General features: G+C 34.3%; 2 protein-coding genes and 1 non-coding gene across 5 annotated transcripts; all 3 read left to right on the top strand.

Annotated features, from left to right (window-relative positions):
- Positions 1-6,203: 6,203 nt before the first annotated feature.
- Positions 6,204-11,708, top strand: LOC122407879 (odorant receptor Or2-like). Its single transcript, XM_043414354.1, has 9 exons — positions 6,204-6,354; positions 6,423-6,565; positions 6,633-6,750; positions 9,389-9,650; positions 9,740-9,856; positions 10,270-10,360; positions 10,992-11,128; positions 11,204-11,336; positions 11,426-11,708. The coding sequence occupies exons 1-9, from the start codon at positions 6,204-6,206 to the stop codon at positions 11,474-11,476; spliced, it is 1,203 nt and encodes a 400-aa protein (XP_043270289.1). The 3' UTR covers positions 11,477-11,708.
- Positions 11,709-12,561: 853 nt separating this feature from the next.
- On the top strand, positions 12,562-17,452 carry Rexo5 (RNA exonuclease 5). Of its 3 annotated transcripts, none has more exons than XM_043426268.1 (8): positions 12,562-12,861; positions 13,856-14,212; positions 14,367-14,610; positions 14,993-15,191; positions 15,301-15,677; positions 15,994-16,244; positions 16,340-16,739; positions 16,960-17,452. In XM_043426268.1, exons 2-8 carry the CDS (start codon positions 13,905-13,907, stop codon positions 17,245-17,247), a joined length of 2,067 nt encoding a protein of 688 aa, XP_043282203.1. In that variant the 5' UTR covers positions 12,562-12,861; positions 13,856-13,904; the 3' UTR covers positions 17,248-17,452. The 3 variants fall into 3 exon arrangements, with proteins under 3 accessions (XP_043282203.1, XP_043282190.1, XP_043282197.1); XM_043426255.1 differs by lacking the exon at positions 12,562-12,861 and adding an exon at positions 12,884-13,020; XM_043426262.1 differs by lacking the exon at positions 12,562-12,861 and adding an exon at positions 13,047-13,392.
- A 617-nt stretch (positions 17,453-18,069) lies between these two features.
- Positions 18,070-18,142, top strand: TRNAK-CUU (transfer RNA lysine (anticodon CUU)). The gene has a single exon. It is a non-coding gene; the product is annotated as a tRNA-Lys (tRNA).
- The last annotated feature ends 3,623 nt before the right edge of the window (positions 18,143-21,765 follow it).

The following is a 21,765-nucleotide window of genomic DNA, read 5'->3' as shown; positions in this document are numbered from 1 at the left end:
GGATTTTTTTATTTATTTAGAGCTGAGAGACTAAGAAAGTTAAAAACTAACAATAAAAACCAATAGAAAATCGTTCAAATTTGACGTTTGATTTTTTGCTAAGAAAAATAATCTCTAAGAAATAATTTCACCGTCTCCCAACTCATTATCGTGTCATTAGACGTGTCTACTAACTGACAGAAAAGGAAAAAAATTCTATCGCCATTCTTCGAAAAAGTTGCACTTCTGAATATTTACCAAAACTTTAGAATGATGGAAAATCATACCTGAAAAGTATGAATACTTTTGACTGAAATAAAAATAAGTTCGAAAGGCAATCTTCAGAGATTGTGAGAGAGTTGGAATTTGAACGAACAGTGGAAGGTGCTTCAGAAGTGAGTTGAAGATACATGCATGATTTCAAACTGTTTTTATCAATTGCATAATGATCGATGATGATTATTTTTCTCCGATAATAGGTAACGCCTAGCCATGAGCCTCATGACTAATCAAAATGGAACATTGCTTAATCAACCTTCATATTGGTTCAGCATTTGATCGATATTCGTTTCCTCCGTATGACCTCTGTTGGATCGTTGATCAAATTGTGGCGAAACCTTCGACTATTACACTGCCACATGACGTATTTTTCCTAGGATAAACTCTCATTTTCAAAGTGGGTCTAAAAATCGATTGTGAACGTTGATCAGGCAGTTGTAAAAATGGATAGTTTTTCAACAGTCTTCCGCATTTGAATAGAGCACGAATTATCCATTGATTCGTTTCGGTGAGAATAAATTGTTTAACAAATGAACAATTTTCACGTAGCTATGGATTGTCGAAACACCTTAAAAGATTATTGAATTCTTTATTTCTTGCGGGACAATATTCACTTTACAATTAATTAATGAAAAGCTACGATCGGGGCTCGACGCCAAGAATTCAATAAATTGCAGTGCGAGTCCTGCTAATGATGATGAAGCACGAATTTTGAAAAAGCTAACAGCGTTTGTCAGCCAGACAACAATTGGCAGAACTTCTCTCATTTCCCTCTCACCACTTTCCTGTCAAAAAAAAAACAAAATCTGAAATGAACTGGTTTTCGGGTGCAGATAATCAATTTTCAGGATGGATTATTCATCCGAATCGATTGATCAATGACTTCTATTTTATTGGCCTCACCGCGTGTTATATTTCAAAGTAAACGCAAAAGAATCGAGTAGAACAGTAAAATATCGAAGTTTTGCGTCCTAACTGATTGGCAGTGAAAGTGTCAGATGGATTTGACGTGAGAAACTTCTCCATTTTTTTCACAAGTTGCAGGAGTGCAGTCTATACCTCGATTTCATGCTAGCTGAGCACAACTTTCCCTGGTACAAAAACTTATTAAGCAGCTGATCTCTGGCAATAAATAACGTGCCCAGCGAACTAGCCCTGCTATGAGTAACTTCTTAAATTCTCAACGACTTCTTCTGACAGCGTGTAAGCCAGAATTTTCATTCGAACAACTCTATATGGAAATATCACGATTCTCGAAGACGATATTGATACTCGCTTCGTTTTTCCAAGCCCTCTTATTGCGACCCCGTCTTACAAACTTTCTTTAAAGACCGTACAAAAAACCGAAAATCATTTTGAAAAAAGACAAATCTTGACTAATCAGTATTGCCGAAGGCAGTACGATTTATCAGTTTGATGAGAAAGGATAGGGTAATTAGCCACGGATAGAAACTTCACCGGCTTCATCGCAAGACTCGTATTTTTCTTACTGCTAGCCACTATTACATACACGCAATAACGATTACTTTCTTGTAGTTTAATACCGTTCTTGCATTCACTGCACATGGATATAAGAATCATATCATTTGTGCCAATATTTCAATCATCAATAATTAATGTTCTGTCTCTAAACTGAACTTTGTATATCGAGTTAGATTGATTCAAATATATTTTCAAATCGTATGCATGATTCACTGCACATAAATTATACACGTATAGGGTAAGAAAAATATCACTTACATTAAAATATTCTGATGTTACATTATATTATCGATTTACTATTATTATTATTGTTATTACTATAATTATTGGCGTTTTTTTTTCGAAATGGTGAAATCGCATTGATTTCATTATTTTAAGGAGGTTCACGCGAATTTAATGGAAATCGAAAATTCCAACTTTAAGAGTTGAAGTTTGGAAATCAATAGAAATATACGTCATCCATCTATTCCCGAAATTATTATAAGATCTACCGTCTAGTTGTCGAGAAAACAATTAGCGAAAATCACATTTTTTGAAGGGCTCCTGTGGCAGGCACACTTCCTGTGCGACGATTTCGATTTAATGAAACAGGATCCTCCCAAATTCGAAGAGCCAAAAACGAGAATAAGAAAATAGAATGTTTTTAGATATCAATGATGTCTTGAGAAAGCCTTGTTACTGGTGAAAATCACTTGGGAATGGAAAAAGAAAAACACTAATTCGAGGTTAACGAGTCATAAACAGTGGAAGGTTTGACAACACCATGAGCCAGCTGGTTTAAATATCGATATGCATACACGTACAAATAGAAAATGGCTGTTATCAAATTTTCCTTAACGATTTAACTACGAAAGTATTTTAACCTCTATAATAATATTAAAAATCTCAAGAAATAAGTTACACATAATTTGAATAATTGCGAGAATAAATTTTAATCGTTTCTTTGATCATCGAAAGAGTAAAAAAGTTCAGTTGCTTTTTTAAATCACAAGTAACGCATCATCTTCTTTAAATATTTGTCAAATACGAATGTGCCAATAGCATTCTTACTTATTGTTGTGCATAATTTCATATTGCTCAAAGGAAAAAAGTACTCGAATACTGCAGGTGAGTTAAAAATAAATGCACGCGTACTGGGTGTCCCAAGAAATAATAACTGATCTGGTATAAAATTCGAGCGTTTAACACAGTCATTCATGCGCGCACAGTCATAACTCCTAAACAATAAAAAATTGTCTCCTATTTGTGAGGATCACTCTGATTGGGTTATAGATTCTTCACCTTTCTGCGTCGCCTTCACATTATTCTTCGGGACACCCTGTACATTCCTTTGGTACCGAATGAGTTATGCAAATGGAACAACATATACAATCTTCTAAGTCGCGCAATAACCGCCGGGTTCCTGAATGAAGAAATGCCACCGATAATTTCGCAACTATATCATTCGGGAGGAAAGTAACAACATTGACAAAATGTCTGACAACGTTCCATAGATTGTGCTACAGGAGGGAAAACGTCGATATATCGCCCGAGGTTGCAACAGTGACGTCTTCACGCGCGTACACCTTAAAGAAAAACCAACCACTAATTTTTTTTGTTGCAACATTCAAATGTGTGATAATACGAAAGTTATCAACTTCAAGATTTTGTTTGCACACTTCCTCCGAATATCAAGTTTTCCTAATATTTTTTTCCAGTGACAAACTAGTTGCAATAATTTTCTGTTTTTATTTCACTCCAAGGAAGTGGATCGATTCAAGAATTCCACTATTACAATACCACAAATCCTGAAGAGCGACATTAAATTTTGTATTTTTTATAATCATTTTCAAAGTTCATATCCTAAAATACAAATTGAAAAGACGAGAAGTTTGTTGAGCAGTACGAAAATTAATCGATTATGACAAACGTTCGAAAAAATTTATCGAATATTTATGTCGTTATAAGCTCATTTTCCCTGCTCTGAAACTTAGCCACTTGTACATCAAGCAGAGGTGAGTCTTCCAGAAACCCGTTACAAGGAAAGAACAGTACTTTTAATTTAACGTTGTCTCCTTGAGAGAATGCACGTCAAGGATATAATAAAAAAGCTTCGTACACAGCGGATATAGTGGAAAAAATTTCCAAGAAAATTTCTATTTCAGCTTAAATCTCCGGACATCTCATCGATGTGGTCTCTTAGCTTCAATGGCCCGACTCGCGTACATGGATGAGTGATCTTTTTGTTGCTTGTTCTCACTTTCACCAAGTTCGCTACATATCCATGCATCTCGTCGGAGCTAAGAATTTGCTACTAAAATTATATAAATATGCACGAAGTTTTATTCTACGGATGAACTTCCATAAGGCCAAAATCCGAGTTTCGCGTTCCAATTTGACACAGCCTTTTATTTTCGACTATAGAAAAGTAAACCTTAAAGCGATGTTGGCAGCTTGTACTGCTTTTGAAGAACGTCATTTTTTTGGGTATTATTTTAGCACCGCTCGAATGTATCTGTGCCTTTGACTCTGCAGTAACTTTATTTTTGCTAGTTTGCCATTCTTCTTCCAAAGATGGAATAAACAACACTAAAACAGAACTGAGAGAGTTTGAAAATGACATTACGTAAATGACTTTGGTCTTGTTCGTTTCCAATTCGTTCATTTGTCGTCGGTCGTTGATTGCAGAAAAAAAGTCTCTAAATGCTACTGCAAAAAAGCAAAACTGGATCAAGTGACAATTTTTTTCGATCATTTGCCTTTTTCGTCTCGCTACTTCCATTGGTCTACTGACTTGCACTTGTGAAATAAAATTATGTGTAATTATATATACGAATGATTGTAAATGATATTGAAAAAACAATTTTTTTCGCTAATTTCACTGTCAACATCATTTATTTTTGTTTCCCTTGCAGGGAGAGCATGACTTGAATATGAAGCCAGCAATAACAGTATAGTGGGCGACGAAATATTCGGTCGATCTGGGACTTCAACGGGTTTGATCATGGTGAAGATTCGCCGTCTCCTTCGGTGAGGGATCATTCGTATTTTTTTCAAGTATTCATTTCAATTAGAGAAGTTATTAAAAAATATAACGCGAAAAATGGATGGAAAATATGTCAACTCTGCTGAATTGCGTAGGATGAGCCTGTTATATCGACCGTTTGCAGTAGAGCAGAATCTGCAGGCTTGGCCGAGTTTCGTAGGATAAACTTTTACTTCCAGACTTGGCCGCTGTGAAAGAGCGCTCTCACTACTGTCCCCTCAAAAACCCCGTTTTCAAGCTCCCTAATGTAAAAGCCGAGCCAGATGAGTTATGTGCTCCCAAGGCTCAACTCTTTTGTATATTTATTTTTCAATAAGAAAAATTATTATAAAGAAAGCTCAACCTCATAAGAAACGTTCAAATAAGTTGAATAAGGTGCATCGAACACAAAGTGATTGAATAGAAAATAATTTTAAAAATTTAACACTACTAAAATACAAAGGAACCTTAATTAATAAAAAACAATAATTCCTGTGCATAAAATATGAATATATAATAATAAACTGTCTGAAGAAATGGGTCGAAAACTGAGCAAATAAGAAATAACAGAATTTAAAATAATATCTTGAAACGAATTATAGACGCGAGAATAACTCACCGTACCTCAGGCTTGGTATAGAGAGTGAAGAACGTGAGTGACAATTGAAAAAAAAAATGTTTTGTTTTATTACTTAGGAGTAGAAATCTGCTCTGAGTGAAAAGCCATCAGCTTGGTGTGCTGATGGCATTCTAAAAAAGAAAAGATTTCAGTAAAAATCGTTATCACTATTCAATTTGTCTCAAAGTTTTCTAAAGAAACCCTTGTAAATTTCATAAAGATACTAAGAATTCTTGCATCTTAATACAAATCTTAAATGGTTGATAAATATAATATATAATGGCGAATACATGTTGCCAAAAGTCACATTCGAATATAGATTCTTTAAGCACTACTTTTACCAATGCTAACAGTATATGGAACAACATATTTCGAAAGATTCGCAAATTGGACAAGAAAAAATAACTTAACAACTCGATAGGAGGAAGGTGAATAGTCAAAATTACAATATCTTTCATTGAAACGTCACTCACTAAGAATACGAGTAAAAAATACCTATCGTACGAATTCACAGCATTATTGCACCGACGCTGATGCAAAATGAATTTATAATGTGAAGTGCTGTTAAAAAATCTATTAGCTCCTCGAATCGTACGTCAAGGTAAAGGTAATGATTAAAAATTCTGTAGGAAGAATGTACATTACAGCAATGACAAACGAATGAATATACGCTTAAACTGTCTGTAAACGTGATGAAACTTTTTGTGATTGCAACTCAATCAATCCTACTACACTTAGTTGAAAGAAACAGAGGGTTCTCCCGTGCAGACAGAGAGAATATTTGATTAGTATACATCAGTGACGTTGAGCCACTAATATCACAGTAGTTCTTCATCAGTCATGGATATACCTCAGGGTCGTTTTTATCGCATCAATGTAAAAACTTTACGATTGGTGGGGCAGTGGCCTTATCAAGAGCGCAGGAGTCAAAAAATACAACAGATATTGTTTCATATAAGTGTTATGACAGTTATGTTAACTCAGGTATTGCGTCCATATTGTCTTCAATTAGTTTATATTTATCAATAATACGTTCATCGATATCTACATCGTTGATTTCCAACGGCGATAAAAAACAAAAGGGCATAAAATTGATCGAAGTTTGGGGCGACTTGGACGTGATGATAGAGTGCCTGACACCGATGGGGGTTCAATTTAATTCATGCGTTAAGTCACTAAATTGCATCATAAATCGTGATAAGGTGAGTCATGCAATAATCGATCAAATAAATTCCTCATTCTTTCTCGCACGGGGAACTCTGCTCACAGATGAAGAAACTCTTGGAGCAGATCAAAACTGATTGGTCGAGCTTAAAACGAGAGGATGAAATCAAGATTCTTGCGACGTATTCCGAGCAAGGGCGGAAACTCAGTCTAATATATATAGGTGAAAAAAAAAACGGAACAGAATTGTTGATAAATTCCAATAAGACGTATCTATTAATGCAATCATTGTGATGAATCACAGTTATGTTTGAAAAAATTCATTTAGTATAGATCTGGCTGTTGTGTGATGAACTCTGACCACTCAAATAACGCTGAAATTTTTTAAAATTCATACTTCACAACTTTCCTTCGTAGAACATGATATGGTCTTTGTCCATCTGATCATTCTGAACCGAAAAGTCCTCCGGCACTTCCTTATCCTAATGAAAATCCTTAGCGAATTAAAAATCAGTGTTTCGTCAGACACGTGTTTGCCGCTGCAGCGGGAGAGAAGCATGTGGCCAAGGGCTTTGCCTGATGCCCTTAGCCGTTGCTTGATAATTTGCCTGCTCCTCTCCTCCTCTATAGCAGTTTTTGTGACAGGTCTCTTCAGGTCGAAGTTTAGGCTGGTCGTTTTCGTACAAAAGTTGACCCACTATTCGTAATCAATGATGCATGTTTTGAGCCAAATTTGACGTATTTCGAGATCAGTATATTTTGAACGTACACGGACAGACTTTTATAGCAAAAATTACTATGTTTTTATAGCAACGTCGGACCACGTTGATATTATAATAATAATCGCTACAGAGTGTGTCAAATAATGCAAAAGTTTGGGGAACCATTACCACAGTTCATAGTAAATAACGCAGTGTACTATATCAAAAATGAACACCGAGCGAATTTTGATCAAAAACATAGTAAATAATGGAATGATTTGATGAAAAATTAGGAGATAACATAGCAGTCGTTTCTCTGTGTTACACGAAAAATTGCATAGTTTCGTATTTTCCCTTTTACCAGCACACTGAATTTTGCTCAATAACATAGCAAAATTAACCCTAGAACGCATGACTGGGGTGTGAGCACACCCCACGCGAACTTCAAACTACGCTCCCGTCCTAACAAGCGACATTATCGACTGATTATCAACCGATTTTTTTATATATAAATTCAATTGAAATTAGTTTTATCGTACATCATTCTTTTCGTTATAAAAAAACGAAGAAAATGGTGTAGGATAAAGTCAGTTTAGCATCGTAGGACCGGATTTATATAAGCAGAAAAGGAGTGGGGTGCGTTCAAACCCCGGTCATGAGGTTGAGGGTATGAAAAAGGCACATGAGGTGTAGGGTTAATGCACCCACCAATTATTTGAGGCGTTGCGAGTATAAACATGAAAATTAACCAGTGGCACATAGTAAAATTTCAAGCGCCTTTGTCCAGTCCAATTCACCAATTTTTAGCATTTCGCCAAAGACACGAGTGACATTCAGATACATCGTTCGATGTAAGAATGTTACAGACCGAAATTTCGCCTGTCGTACATAGGAAAATTTGAAAGAACTGCTTTCGGCAACAAAATTACTATGCACTCTGGTGAAATGTAATAGAATTGTGATATAGAACAGCGCTGCTATAAAACATAGCAAATTTTTCTAGCAAATTCATCTGAAATATTCGTATAAAAGTCTCTCCGTGTAGAGCTGCTTAGTGATTGCTTTGATTAGTTTATGAAAGGTGGAATCTATTATGGGTTCTACGTCTATACTAGTCATTCTGATTCGGGGTATGTGGTCGCTCCGATCGGAACAACCAACCTCGTACTATCATGCTGGTACCAACTTGGTCGTTGGATGGAAGCCAAGAGAAACTGAAAAATCTGGCTGGTACGGATGGCTGTTTTGGCTGAGGTTCCGTGATTATCTGAAATTCAAAAAAACTGCTTCCCACTCAGTGCATGGTTGAGCAGACACGAAATATATGGGCCCATTTAACTTGGACGTTTTGACAGGGTTGACGGGTTTGGAACCTAAAATGCGTTCGACTTGGAGTGAGCGCACTTAAACGCTCCGCTGGTAGCGTTGTGAGTGTTTACAACGCCAAGGTCGCTAAGTTAGACGAAAAGTAAGTTATCAGCGTCCAAGTTAAATGTCCCCTAAGTTTCCTTTTCGTATCCGAGGCCGCTTTATATTGTTGATCGTCAGAGCCATCGACTGGCCACACACCCATTCATGTCGTTTGATTTTAATGTACTTTAATGTGCATTTCCGACTCCATATTGTTAAAATATTAGGCTGTGGCCTGGCCTTAAAGACCAAACGTCAGGGATGTCGATACTAACTGGTCAGCTATAGTGGCTCGTTCCGATCACAAAGATCTAGTAAAAATTACCAGCTGAATGTGGTCAAAAATTGTCATTCTTAGAATCCGAGTTTCTGATGGGAACCACTATCCGGCGCGGGCTTAACCGTGATGGATTCAGGTTTCCCGCTTGGTCGATTCTGTAAACACGAAAACATTACTTCCGGTTTAGTTTGACAACGAATAACTATGTAACCAACTTTTGGACAAAATGGCATTACTCTTCAAACATTTTAAATCAGATTGTTATTCATGAGTTGTTACGAAGAAAAGTTATTTTTGTAAATTTATTTTGAAGAAGATATTTTGCAAAATTCATTTAAAAATGGTGTCTATTAACGACACTGTTCCGCAATTAGTGTATTACCCTCGTATTTAACTTCGTATTCATCTTGCTATGATTTTTCAAGTATTTATTCCATCATTAATGTGAATAATGGAATTCGATATTTTAGTATACATGTACGGAACTGTAATGATTTATCTAACGATACCGTTGATGCCGGCGATACTCGACGTAATTTTACCACTAAACGAAAGTCGTCCACGCACTCATCTTTATCGGACAGAATATTTCGTAGATCCTGAGGAATATTTTTATCCGATTATGTGCCACACGTACATAGGAACGATAATAACGGTTTTAGTTGTTGCCGCAGCTGACGCTATGTTCATGACTTACATTCAACATGTGTGTGGAATACTTGCAGTTACAGGGTAATTAACTGTTGGTTATTATTAAGTTACTTTCAACTATTTTTCCCTGCGCCAAGCTCAGTCGTGAGTTCTCAATATTCATTTTGTAGGCATCGATTCGAAAACTTAATTAAAATCCGGAATACTCAAGACGGTCCGTCGAGATACGATGACCCATGTTACGAGGAACTTGTACGATGTATCGAGCAACATTTCCACGCTGCAGAGTTTGTATAATTTAAAAACCTTGCAATTTTTTTTAAGTGCAAAGCTACAAAAGTTTCATGTCACATGAAAATCAAATTATGTAATTTCACATGGCACATTATACGTTGGATAAAAAAATGCTTTTATATAATTTCTCGAACCGTGATAGTTGTCCATTGCGTTAATACTCAACGCTAGAATGAAAAACAAATTGCTTCGGCTACAACGGTATCTAGAGTCGACTTCAAAATAATACTTGCGCGCATTTGTGGAGACAGGTTCGAGAGCGAAATTTACAAATATCACGATAATGTAAAACATCAGATTTTTTTACCTCAACTTTATTGGAAATATACTTTCACAGTTTTGGTATATTTGTATGACAAACTCATAAGGATAGTAAAAATACTTTTTTTTCATTCTATCCACGAAGATACGTCGACTTGGTTGAAAGATCGTATTCGATGTCGTTCATGATTCAAACCATAGTAAGCATGGTACTGTTGAGCATGTCTGCTGTCCAGGTAAGTTGTTCAATGAAGCAAAGCATCGAGCAATTTTTCAATATTTCTGGAGGCTCAAAAAAGTAGCGTTTTTTCAAAATATTTTTTCGTGCTGCGTGAGCCTTTTAATTGTGGGTGCTAAAACTATAAATCCCATTAAGAGAGTCATTATGAAACGCTATCAATAGTTACACGAGATGCTGATGCATAAATTGAACTTTCATGAGTAACGCACAATATTAGTTGATGACACTATTGTCCACTCACAAGTTCAGCAAGTTTTTGAAAAAGTCATAAGTCCCAATTGGAACTTGGGTTTAAGGCGGACACGTCAAAATCAAATTGAATTCTCGTTGTTCATTGTGAGCCAGAAGAGAAAAGCTCATTCAGAATCCAATTTGGATCTGTCTTGTCCGCTCAGGTCTTGAAATGAGACTTCCCCTGCGACTCGTTGATATGTCAAGGCACGATTGCAATTTTTCGAAAAACATGACACAATAAACAATTTTAGCGACATAAATCGAGTTCAGTGCACCAAAATATATCGAAACGATCATTGTTGCGGTTGAAAAATTACTGTTGAGTAGTCGAATAGTGAAATTTGTTATCCAACAACTCTCATATTTCAACCACACTTTACCATTCTTATTAGCTACTAATAAAATTTGGCGAAACCGACGAGATGTTGAGAATGATCCAATTCAATCTCGCTCAGTTTTTCCACATCTTCTACAACAGTTGGCCGGGTCAAAAGTTGCTTGATCAAAGTGTCATTTTCCGGGATTCCGTGTGAGTAATACACATTTACGAACACTGTGTTCCTTACTGATCGATCAGTTATATCACAATCATATCAAATTCTAGCTATTCTAGCGAATGGTATTCCTTGTCAGCAAGAAGTAAGGTACTTTTCAATTTCATCATGCTTCGCACCCTCAAGCCTCTGAAACTTACAGCTGGCAAGCTGTATGATTTGTCCCTAGAAAATTTTGGAGTGGTAATATATAACGAAAATTCTTCACGGTAACTGGTTGAATGTTTTCAATTGTTAAATCATTTCTAATCTTGTAAATCCATATTCTTAAGGTTATTCGAGCGTCGGCATCATATTTCACTGTATTTGCTTCTTTACGATGATTTGAACGAGCATTTACGATGAATGGGCAGGTTTCACATTGACGTTACACAGCAGCATTTTTCTCCGTCGCACCGAGGGATATGAAGCACGGCATTGGAAAATTCAACAATATTCGAGTTCACCTGTGATCCTATTTCTTTGTAGTAGATTAAAAAAAAAACTACCATTTTATTATGATTTTTTTTCAAATAAACGTGACAATTTAATAAAGTATTCGAATCTAAGGATCCACAAATTTAGTATGAATAATAGGATGCCTCATTTTGGGGCGACATTTGTTTTTTATGGTGGCCCCCCCAAAAGTCCTCCTCCGCTCATAAATCGCGACTTTTCTCGTGTTGTACTTTTCGAGTAAACAAGTACAACTCCCCTAACGGATTGTACGATCAGGCATCGGTCGAAAAAAGTATAATCCGCTAAAGTCGTAATTTCTCTATCATACGAATCAATTTTTAAGGGAATATTTTCAAAAGGTTTACTAGCTAATTTTCTGGAATGCTAATGTACTTTTATTTGGAGCTCATTATATTTTAGAAAAAATGGGGATAATTTTCAGCCTCAATAATCACTGGGAGAGTAATCTTATTTATTATTTATTTGCGATATTTTTCCTACACCACTTCGTTTAAAGTGAGATGATTAAACTCTTATATTAGTGGGAACAAAATCATCGTCGTTTTCATTAATGAGCAGTTCGCGACGTGTTAACCTAAGAACTGACGACAATGAAAATATCCCTGATCAGCTGATCGCAGTGAAACGCATAACTCCCGTCTTTTTAGCCCTGCGGGCAGTCGGGAGTTAAAAATGGAAAAAATATGCTTATGCAATCATGGCGCCAAATTATTTTCCATTCGATTGGCGGCGGGTCTTATCGATAAAATAAGGGTTTTTAGGTAATTGGTACGCTTTGCGTCATGGCGTAGTTTACTGTTCGATGGTGGCAAGGGTGTCACAAGCAACGTCACAAGTGCCCAACAAGTTAAACCAGTCGAACGCACCCATTGGAATGAAGGAACTGAAGTAATATTATACTTACGTGCACTCACATTAGATTCTGTTGGAGCCCCATGTGCTCCGACGTCTCCGACCACGCTTTGACCGAGAAAACGTAGCAGGGCCTATTTTCATCTTTTTATTTTATATGCGATTCGCACATGCATGTGCGCGTGGAAATTTGTTATTGTACGGTCTGAACAGAAAATCTTTTTCCGGCGTGCAACACTTCCATATCTGTGAGTCTGATTAGATAGTTCTTGCTGTTCGATCATCAGGTAATCGTTTCTCTTTGGACTATACCGACAGAGACAGCTTTCCCTCGCTAGACTATCTCTTTTGGAGCGCAGCGTCCGCTAGTGTCCAGTCAACGGTCTGCAGACTGCAGGTAAAACCAGTAATATAAAACATATAAGGCATGTTCTGATATATGCGATGTTTAGAGGGAGCGATGAGTTGCACACACAATTCGGAATCAGGGTAACTTCAGAACGTTCAGAACTGTTTGTGCACAGATAAGATCTATCAAAAATAAAATTGAAATGAGGTAGACCAAAATACAGTATAAAAATACTCACATAATATATGTTCACATTATTATATTTATAAACATAAAAAAATTATTTTCCGTTGGCTACCAATTATAAAACAGATTTATTGTTGATTTTATCAAAGATTTGCTTTAATTTCAATACGAGATAGTAGATTAATTGTTTTGTAAAGTGGGGAAAATCAGGACGCCCGACCGCATAACCTCGAAAATTTGAGATTTGTAATCAAACGTTCGTGACATGTGCGCTCGGAAATTCATCGTTTTTTTGATTGCTTATCAACGTAAACCTTCAAAAATGGATTAGTTTTGTTTATCGTCACGTAGATTTTCTCGATTAATTCGTTAAGTTTGTAACAACAATAATAAGTGAGTTTCAAATACTTGACATATTCTGTAAACATCCGAGTTTTAATCATTACAATCCTCGTGAATGTCTATAAGAAACTGGATACATTAGTAATAATTCATCAAAAACCGCAAATAACTAATTACGTTATTTAACTTAATAAATTACCTTTAATTTTTCCTTAAAGGATCAAAATACTTCACATTATGTTCATCTCTTTTGTAAAAACTTTGCTAAATTATTTAATTTGAATACAACAAGTTGTATTTCTGGTTTCTTAGTTCTGTAGTTACACGAATCAATGGAACTTATTTTGTCGACTTACTTCAATTTCTGATAAAAAGACAAGAAAAAAGATTAATTACTCTCCATAATAATAATTCTTTGAAAAATTAATGAATAATCCTAGAGAAATGTAGATTCAAACTTTAGAATTATTTATAAATTTTAAGCAACGTACGCTAATGTCTATATTTTTTTCAGATATTGGATGTATAGTTTAGCCTAGAGATTAGGAAAGGAATGCAGAAATATGAAGATTCTCAAAGATAAACAGCAGCGGAGAATGGAAAGGAAACATAAGAAAATGGCAGCTCTGATAGAATTAACAAAATTAAATGATGATGAGAGAGCAGCAAGAGAGTTTGGTTCAAGAAGCTCCAGTGGTGTGGAAAACAATGAAGAACTTCAGAGCTCGCAGGGCTCATTGAGCAATGACGCATCTACTCGTAAGCGAGTTTGTCCAGCTATATCTGGTCACTCTGAAACAGAAAATGTGAATGATGATAAGAACACTGAAAATCCTGAATCAATGGAAGTATCAGCGACAAAAAAACCTCGGTATACATGGAACCTTTTTAATAAAAGCTGCAACCTCACAAGAATTTTTTTTTCATTCTGAATAAGGCAAAAGAAATATTATGGAAATGCGACTAGATTTTGCCAAAGAATATTGTGTTTCAACAAATTACCATAATATATGTTTGATTCATAGGCTCAACGGAGAGGAGTACATGAAACTGAAACAACAACTGAAAGAACGCAAACAAAAATTGCGAGTAATACCAAGATTTCGCTTAAAAGGCTTTGGTGAAAGTGCGAGTCTGGCTATTGTTTCCGAGGCAGATCGCATTCCAATATTTCTTAGAGATGTTCAGCACTTGCTCATGTATTCGTTGCTTGGACACTTCTCACCCTATTTACCTGCACGATGGTGCCATTTGGAGAAATTCAATAAGGTGAAATTTGAACTTAATTTTATTAGAATATTCGCATCAATTATAATCAATTCTTTCTGTTTGTGAGTACCTCATTTATCGAAGATACTACAATCGCGTTGTCATAGAACGTGGTGTTGCAATACCAAACTTTCTTACTAAACATCAGTGCCATTAATCTCACATTATTCTTATCATTTTTTTGTTCATACTTGACCTCAAGCTGTTGTCAAAGCCCCGGGTATGCACGATCAATTTTTACTATTCACATGAAAATTCAGAAAACAATAAATATATTTTACGTTTATAGAAAAGCCCGTGAGAGAACATTTTAATTTAAAAGTATATTCTTGAAACATTCACTTTGATTACATGCAATATTTTGTTTCTTGATATCCTATAGATTACGCATACAGTAGTGTTTGTCGTCGAGGGTTTCTCAATATACGACTACTTATCACATGAATCTATCTTCACCAATATTACATCGAAATTGGATTTTCGTGTCGAGATGGTTACACCTGCAGCGTACGGAGGGTCGGTTATCGAAGAAATCGCTACAGTTCCGTTGACCGGTTCTCAGTGTGATGGATTAATAAGACGTAATGATGATCACATTATTACCACATTCACATATAACAACGAAATAAAAAATATATTTAATTCCAGTGATACAAAATATATTTTTCTCTTATGATTGATTGTTAACAGGTTATGGATCATTAGATGCTGCAATGCAAAGCACAGGTGACATCGTGAGGTTATTGAAAAGCGTATTTCCGATGCGCTCGGCAGTTGCTGAAAACGGCAGAGAATTAACGAGGGAAGAGCTCATTTTTCTACCACCATCAGATAAATTTTCAAGAACTCAATTGCTACTCTCCCCATGGCAAATGGTGGAAGAAAATTATCCTTTACCACTTCAGGGTGTCCTTGCAAAAAAATATGGCGATTACGTTCTGACGAAAGACGAATACATCGAAGCTTGTGCAAAATCTCCGATGTTTGGTCTCGATTGTGAAATGTGTCGGACCACCACTGGTCTTCTCGAACTCACTAGGATATCTTTAGTAAATGAAAAAATGGAAGTAAGTTTGAAATGGCAATTGACATTATTACTTAATTGATTTATAATTTACAAAAAGTCCTATTCATCAACTTGTTTCTTTTTTCAATCAATACGACCACGTTGAACTTGAAACTCAGTCTGATTTCGTGGAAAATTGACTGGTTCTGATCCATAATGGAAATATATTTCAAGTATTTTTTGCTTTCAGTAATCTTTTAGAGAACTTTTTGATTACTTTCGATTTGAAAATATTCCTCCACCAACATGAGTGTTTATTTTTTAGAAAGTGAATTTATAAGAAAAAATAATTGGCATTTTTGTTTGTTTTTCAACAGATTGTTTATGATAGTTTAGTCAAGCCTGAAAACAATATCACCGATTACTTAACGCGGTACAGCGGTATCACGAAAGAAAAACTTGAAGGTGTTACAACGAGATTGGAAGATGTTCAGAACAAATTACGAGAATTATTGCCCCCTGATGCCATTCTTGTTGGTCAGAGTTTAAATTCTGATCTTCACAGTCTTAAAATGATGCATCCGTATGTCATCGATACTTCAGTCATTTTTAATTTATCAGGTGACAGGTAAATTATGCGTTTCGATCGATTTTTATTTAAAGAAAGTCAACGAATTATAATTTTTTTGAAACATTCAACTATGAAAAAAATGTGTTGTCTAGGTATCGCAAGACAAAATTGAAAATTTTGGCACATGAATTTTTGAATGAAAAAATTCAGTCTGCCGGTAAAGCAGGGCACTGCTCAACCGAGGATTCGCAAACATCGTTGAAGCTCGCTAAGCTTAAATTGGCAAACAGCGTTGATTTCGGCGACGCTGTTCTTATCTGCCAAAAGAACATTGAAGCAGCACATACGAGGATCGATAGGAAAAAAGAAGATAAAGAGAAAGCCAAAGCCGAACGTTACAATTTTGGAGTTTCTCTCTTTAAACATGTTACGCAAGAACAAAAAACCGCTGCAATCGTCGCGAATAACGAAATTATGAACGAATATTCAAAATATTTGAAGAATTCTTCGCTCAGTATTATGGACGATGAAAATTTCGACCAGAAGGATCAGGTATTTTTTTTGGCACTTTATCTAATTTACTGAGTACACTAGAAGAGGCATTCAACGTCGTTTCATGAAATTTTTTCATCGCCTTACATTTTTGTTCAAAGAAAATGTTTTTTCAGCTCGTGTTCACTATACGACATAAGTTTGACGAAAATTTATTTGTGGCATCTCTCATATTCTCAAGTTGATCTTGAAATAAATATTCATCTTTCTTTTTTTGTAGCTTCGTCTCGTGGTGACTGAAACTAATAAACATACGGTGAAGCGTTCCTGTGAAATCGCAATGGAACATGCTTTAACTTTTTGTCATGTGAGAATGACACAAATTGAAGAAGGAAATGAAGAAAAAATGGCAAAGAATTGCAAATCATTGGATAACTGGTTTGGCAAATTGTGGGAAAGTATGGCCGTTAACGGTCTCGCGTGTGTTGTGCTTAGTGGACAAAACAATGCTTCGAACGGAGCATGTTTTCTTAATATTAAAAAAAGTTCTAATCCCATTGCACCGTAGATGTTAGGAGAGCTCTAATTTCGTACCCCTGGCTGTACGAGTTCAGAATTGTTGAGAAGATTTCACGTTCTGAAGTTTCGTCCAAAATAATTTAAGAATGTCTCTGCAAATCCTTATATACAAAAAAATTAGAATTATGGATTCGCTGGAAGTGTGTAAATGGAAGATGTTGTACTAATAAATCTTTTATATTCCGTTTATTCAATGATTGGAGTAGTCATGAAACGTTGTTTATTTTTTCATCATCGATTCCGCTAGCGGAACGGTTTTACTATCATACATGATCCAACCACGATATTCTCAAATCAGTCAGTTTAGTTTCGAGGTTGAGATAAAATCAACTGTCTCTGGTTCTTGAAACTCCAACAGACACACATTTTATTAGTAAATAGTAAAAGTACTTTTCCTAAAATTACAGAGTTTAAAAAACAACTCACGGTAACATCTCGACGACAAGTATTTTAAAACATTTTCGGTACTTTTAGTGCTTAAGCAAGTTTTCTGAATTTTTTTCCATTGTTCAAAACCGCTGAATAAAACTATTTTCGTAAGCAATGGAGCACCTATTTCCCCGACATACGATAACATATTTTCTACTTTATCGGTGTTATGAAAAGTCTGCCGCGGGTTCCAAGTTCAAATTGGGATTCAACCGTTCAAAAGTATCTAAATATATTAAGAATTGTGACAAATCAACATAAATTTTTACTTTTTACATTTTAAATCATTTATTTTTGTGAATAACAGAAATCTATTTGAATTATAAAATTTAAGACTTTTATATTAGATTAAAGTAGTTCTAATGCTGCCCCGGTACTACATGCCCGGCTAGCTCAGTCGGTAGAGCATGAGACTCTTAATCTCAGGGTCGCGGGTTCGAGCCCCGCGTTGGGCGATATTTTTTTTTTCCAATATTGAAAAAAACAAAAACCCAAATAATCCGACAAGTCATAGGCCAATCAGTCTTACTCCAAATCTAAGTAAAGTATACGAAGCAATTATAAACAACAAAATAAATAATCACTGTTTTACGCAATCGGTAATGCCAAACAATCAATTCGGTTTCAAACACCGACATTCAACCACAAACGCAATACACAAGCTATTATCTGACTTAAATATATGGGTAGGAAATAGTCAAATAGTTGGAGCAGCTTTGTTAGATTTGGAGAAAGCATTTGATTCAGTTTGGTTGGATGGCCTTTTATATAATATAAACTAGTAAGAAAAAAATTTCCTGAATAGCTTATATTAACTATACGGGATATGATTTAAAAAAAAACATTTGTAACTTGGGATGGAATGAATATATCTACAAAAACATTTATAATTGAAGAAGGATTACAACAAGGAACTGTAAACTCTCCAATTCTTTTTAACATCTTTACATGCGATTTATTAAACGCATTTAAATTAAATAATGGAGAAGATACATCAGCAATTGCATTTGCAGATGACGTAATAGTTTACACAAAAAGTAATGAAGCAACTACAGTACAAAATAAATTGGAAAAAAGAACTGAAAAATTAATAAATATTATTGTAATTGGAATCTAAGAATAAATCCACAAAAATGTGAAACAATCTTATTTAGAAAACCTAGATATCAATTATCATCTTAGAATAAAATTGGAATAACTAATTTCCAAATAAAAACAAAAATACCTGGAACAAATATTTAAAACAAAACATACCGCATAAAAAAGAAGTAAAATATCTAGGAATGCATTTAGATTACTTACTCAAAGGAAATATTCATTTAAAAAATCAGTCAGTAAAAGCTAAAAAAGCATTTCAAGCAAATTGTGCCATTTTTTTCAACAAGCATTTATCGAATAAAACAAAAATAATATTATATATGCTACTAATAAGACCGATAATAACATATGCTGCTCCAATTTGGTGGAATACTAATAATACAATGTTTGAACAGATAAGGAGATTTGAGAGAAAATGCTTAAGAACTTGTTTACACATGAATAGATCTGCTCATTCTGATTACAAACACTTTATGGAAAATAAAATAATTTACAATATGGCCAATATACCAAGAATAATCGATTCTTTTACAATAAAATTAACTAGAGATTATTTTAGTAATTTACATTTATTAAATAATAGAGTGATCAGAGATATAACAATCCAAGACAACAGAGTTACTGAAAGACAATTAATGAAAGGATATATAACACCTCAGGCATTTATATATTGTGATCAAAAAGGTTTAATTCAAAATGCTAATAATATTTCAATACTATATCATTGGAAATGAAATAAAGCAAATAAAAGGATATCAATGCAGAATAATGACTTTGAAAATAATATAAACAACTTCAATGGATCTATTACAATACCTAAAAGAGATTACAATGACTTTTACAGACTAAATTTCAGAAAATATTGGTGGTTAAGCAGGAATGCCATAAATATTAATGAATTAATTGAAAGAAAAAAACGATTTATGTTAAATGATATAAATAGATAAGAAAAAAAAACTTTTTAAAAGGTCATTAGATCTTGTAAGCCAAGATATTAGAAATAAAATAGTAAAATTTTAAATAAGTTATTAATCTGACATAAAGAGAAATATGTAGAGGTTTCTTTTGTTTCAGTTAAAAATAATTTTCCTCATGCTATAGAAAAAATTGTCAGTACGTAAATTGGATTACTATTAGTAATAATATAAATAATTATAAGAAGATTACAGAAATGAGCATTAGTTAATTAAAAGAATTGATACATATGAGCCTTGTAAGCTTACAAGCACATATATAATAAATTTAGAAAATAATGGATTTGCTTATCTGTTTTGTTGTATCCAAAAAAATTAAATATGTTATGAAAAATTTGACAATAAACACCTATAAAAAAAAAAAAGTAGAGAATGAGACTCTTAATCTCAGGGTCGCGCAGGTTCGAACCCCGCGTTGGGCGATATATTTTTTTTTCCAATACTGAAAAAAATAAAAGCTCAAATGACCCATCAAGCTATAGACCAATAAATCTAACATCAAGCCTCAGCAATGTATTTGAAGTGATAATCAATTCAAAAATATATCAACACTGTAATTTAAACAAAGAGGACATCCAGCATCATACAGACAATGTCTATATATTATACTAGCAAATGGAATAAAAACAAACCAAAAGAAACGAAATAAATCAATAACCCAGCAAAAAATCAATCAAATAATAAAAAAGCAAACAATTTTTTCCTATGCATTGTAAATAACAATTACTTTCTAAACAAACTGGAAAAAAGCGAAAGTATTGCTAATATTAAAAAAGAACTAAAATCCAAATGACCCATCTAGTTATCGACCAATCAGCTTAACACCCAGCCTTAGTAAAATATACGAAGCTGTCTTAAACAATAAAATACAAAACCATTGCATATCGAGCAATATCATCCCTGATTCGCAATTCGGTTTCAAACATCGTCATTCGACCACACATGCGGTTCATAAACTATTACCTGACCTAAATATAGCAGCAGAAAAAGCCAAAGTATAGATGCTACTGTACTAGACTTAGAAAAAGCTTTTGATCCGGTGTGGCTCGAAGGTCTATTATTTAAACTGAAAAAAAAGAATCGTTCCAGCATCGTGAATATTAACAATATGGGATATGATATTTTCTAGTAAAACTTTCGTTACATGGAATGGTACAAACATATCAACGGAAACATTTAAAATTATTAAAGAAGTCTTATATTACAACAAGGAACCGTATAAGCTCATCAATTTTATTTAACATATTCAGAAGCGATTTATTAAAAACTTTTAATTTATGTAATGAAAAAAAATACATCTGTAATTGCTTTTGCCGATGATGTAATTTTTTAGATAAAAAGCAATAAAGCACAAACAGTACGTGACAAATTAGAAGAAATAACTGAAACTTAAGAATAAATCCCCGGAAATGCGAAACAATATTATTCAATATTTTCATTCTTTATTTGGTATTATTTATTTATTTATTATATTTATTTAATTTTTTCAATACTTTTAAGGTAAATTTTATAGAATTGTTTTTCGCCTGAAGTCATTGATGTATGACCACAAACGAAGCTATGAAAAATGTTTGAAAAACATATAGGAAACCAGAAAATAGATCGCAATTATTGATTTTTTCAAATTAAATCTTAAAGTCATAAAATTTTCGCTGAACATTACAAGAATGTTGCATGAGTTGATATTGATGTAAAAAACTTTTTTCGAAGACTCTTCACAAAAAGTATTTCAATAGAAATTCTATTTTTTGCGGATTAAAAATCATCTTGTAATAAGTTATTTCAGTCACTGAGCCTGAGCCACCTTTCATCGACTGCTCGCTGAGCCAAATGAATTTGTTACTGTAGCAAATACCTTGTGTTACATCGGCAAATCTTTCGTGGATTCACATTTTTCGTTTTTTAGCAAATGTCTTACTTTATTGTTATAATGAAAATTCAGCTACTGCTAATAAAATTCTACTAAAAAAGAATCTTTTGCTGTTAATGACAGGATAATTTCTCAC

This window comes from Venturia canescens, chromosome 1 (genome assembly GCF_019457755.1).
Source record: "Venturia canescens isolate UGA chromosome 1, ASM1945775v1, whole genome shotgun sequence".
Classification (NCBI taxonomy): Eukaryota; Metazoa; Arthropoda; class Insecta; order Hymenoptera; family Ichneumonidae; genus Venturia; species Venturia canescens.
Note: the sequence above shows the minus strand (reverse complement) of the source record. Positions and strands in the feature narration are given on the sequence as shown.

Excerpts from the sequence above, each read along its gene's own strand:
- LOC122407879 (XM_043414354.1), top strand. The coding sequence starts at position 6,204 with ATGGATATACCTCAGGGTCGTTTTTATCGCATCAATGTAAAAACTTTA. Across the intron at positions 10,361-10,991 it reads TGAGCATGTCTGCTGTCCAG|CTACTAATAAAATTTGGCGA; the intron begins GTAAGTTGTTCA and ends CATTCTTATTAG. Across the intron at positions 11,337-11,425 it reads CCCTAGAAAATTTTGGAGTG|GTTATTCGAGCGTCGGCATC; the intron begins GTAATATATAAC and ends CATATTCTTAAG.
- Rexo5 (XM_043426268.1), top strand. The coding sequence starts at position 13,905 with ATGAAGATTCTCAAAGATAAACAGCAGCGGAGAATGGAAAGGAAACAT. Across the intron at positions 14,611-14,992 it reads ATTTGGAGAAATTCAATAAG|ATTACGCATACAGTAGTGTT; the intron begins GTGAAATTTGAA and ends GATATCCTATAG. Across the intron at positions 15,192-15,300 it reads GTGTGATGGATTAATAAGAC|GTTATGGATCATTAGATGCT; the intron begins GTAATGATGATC and ends GATTGTTAACAG.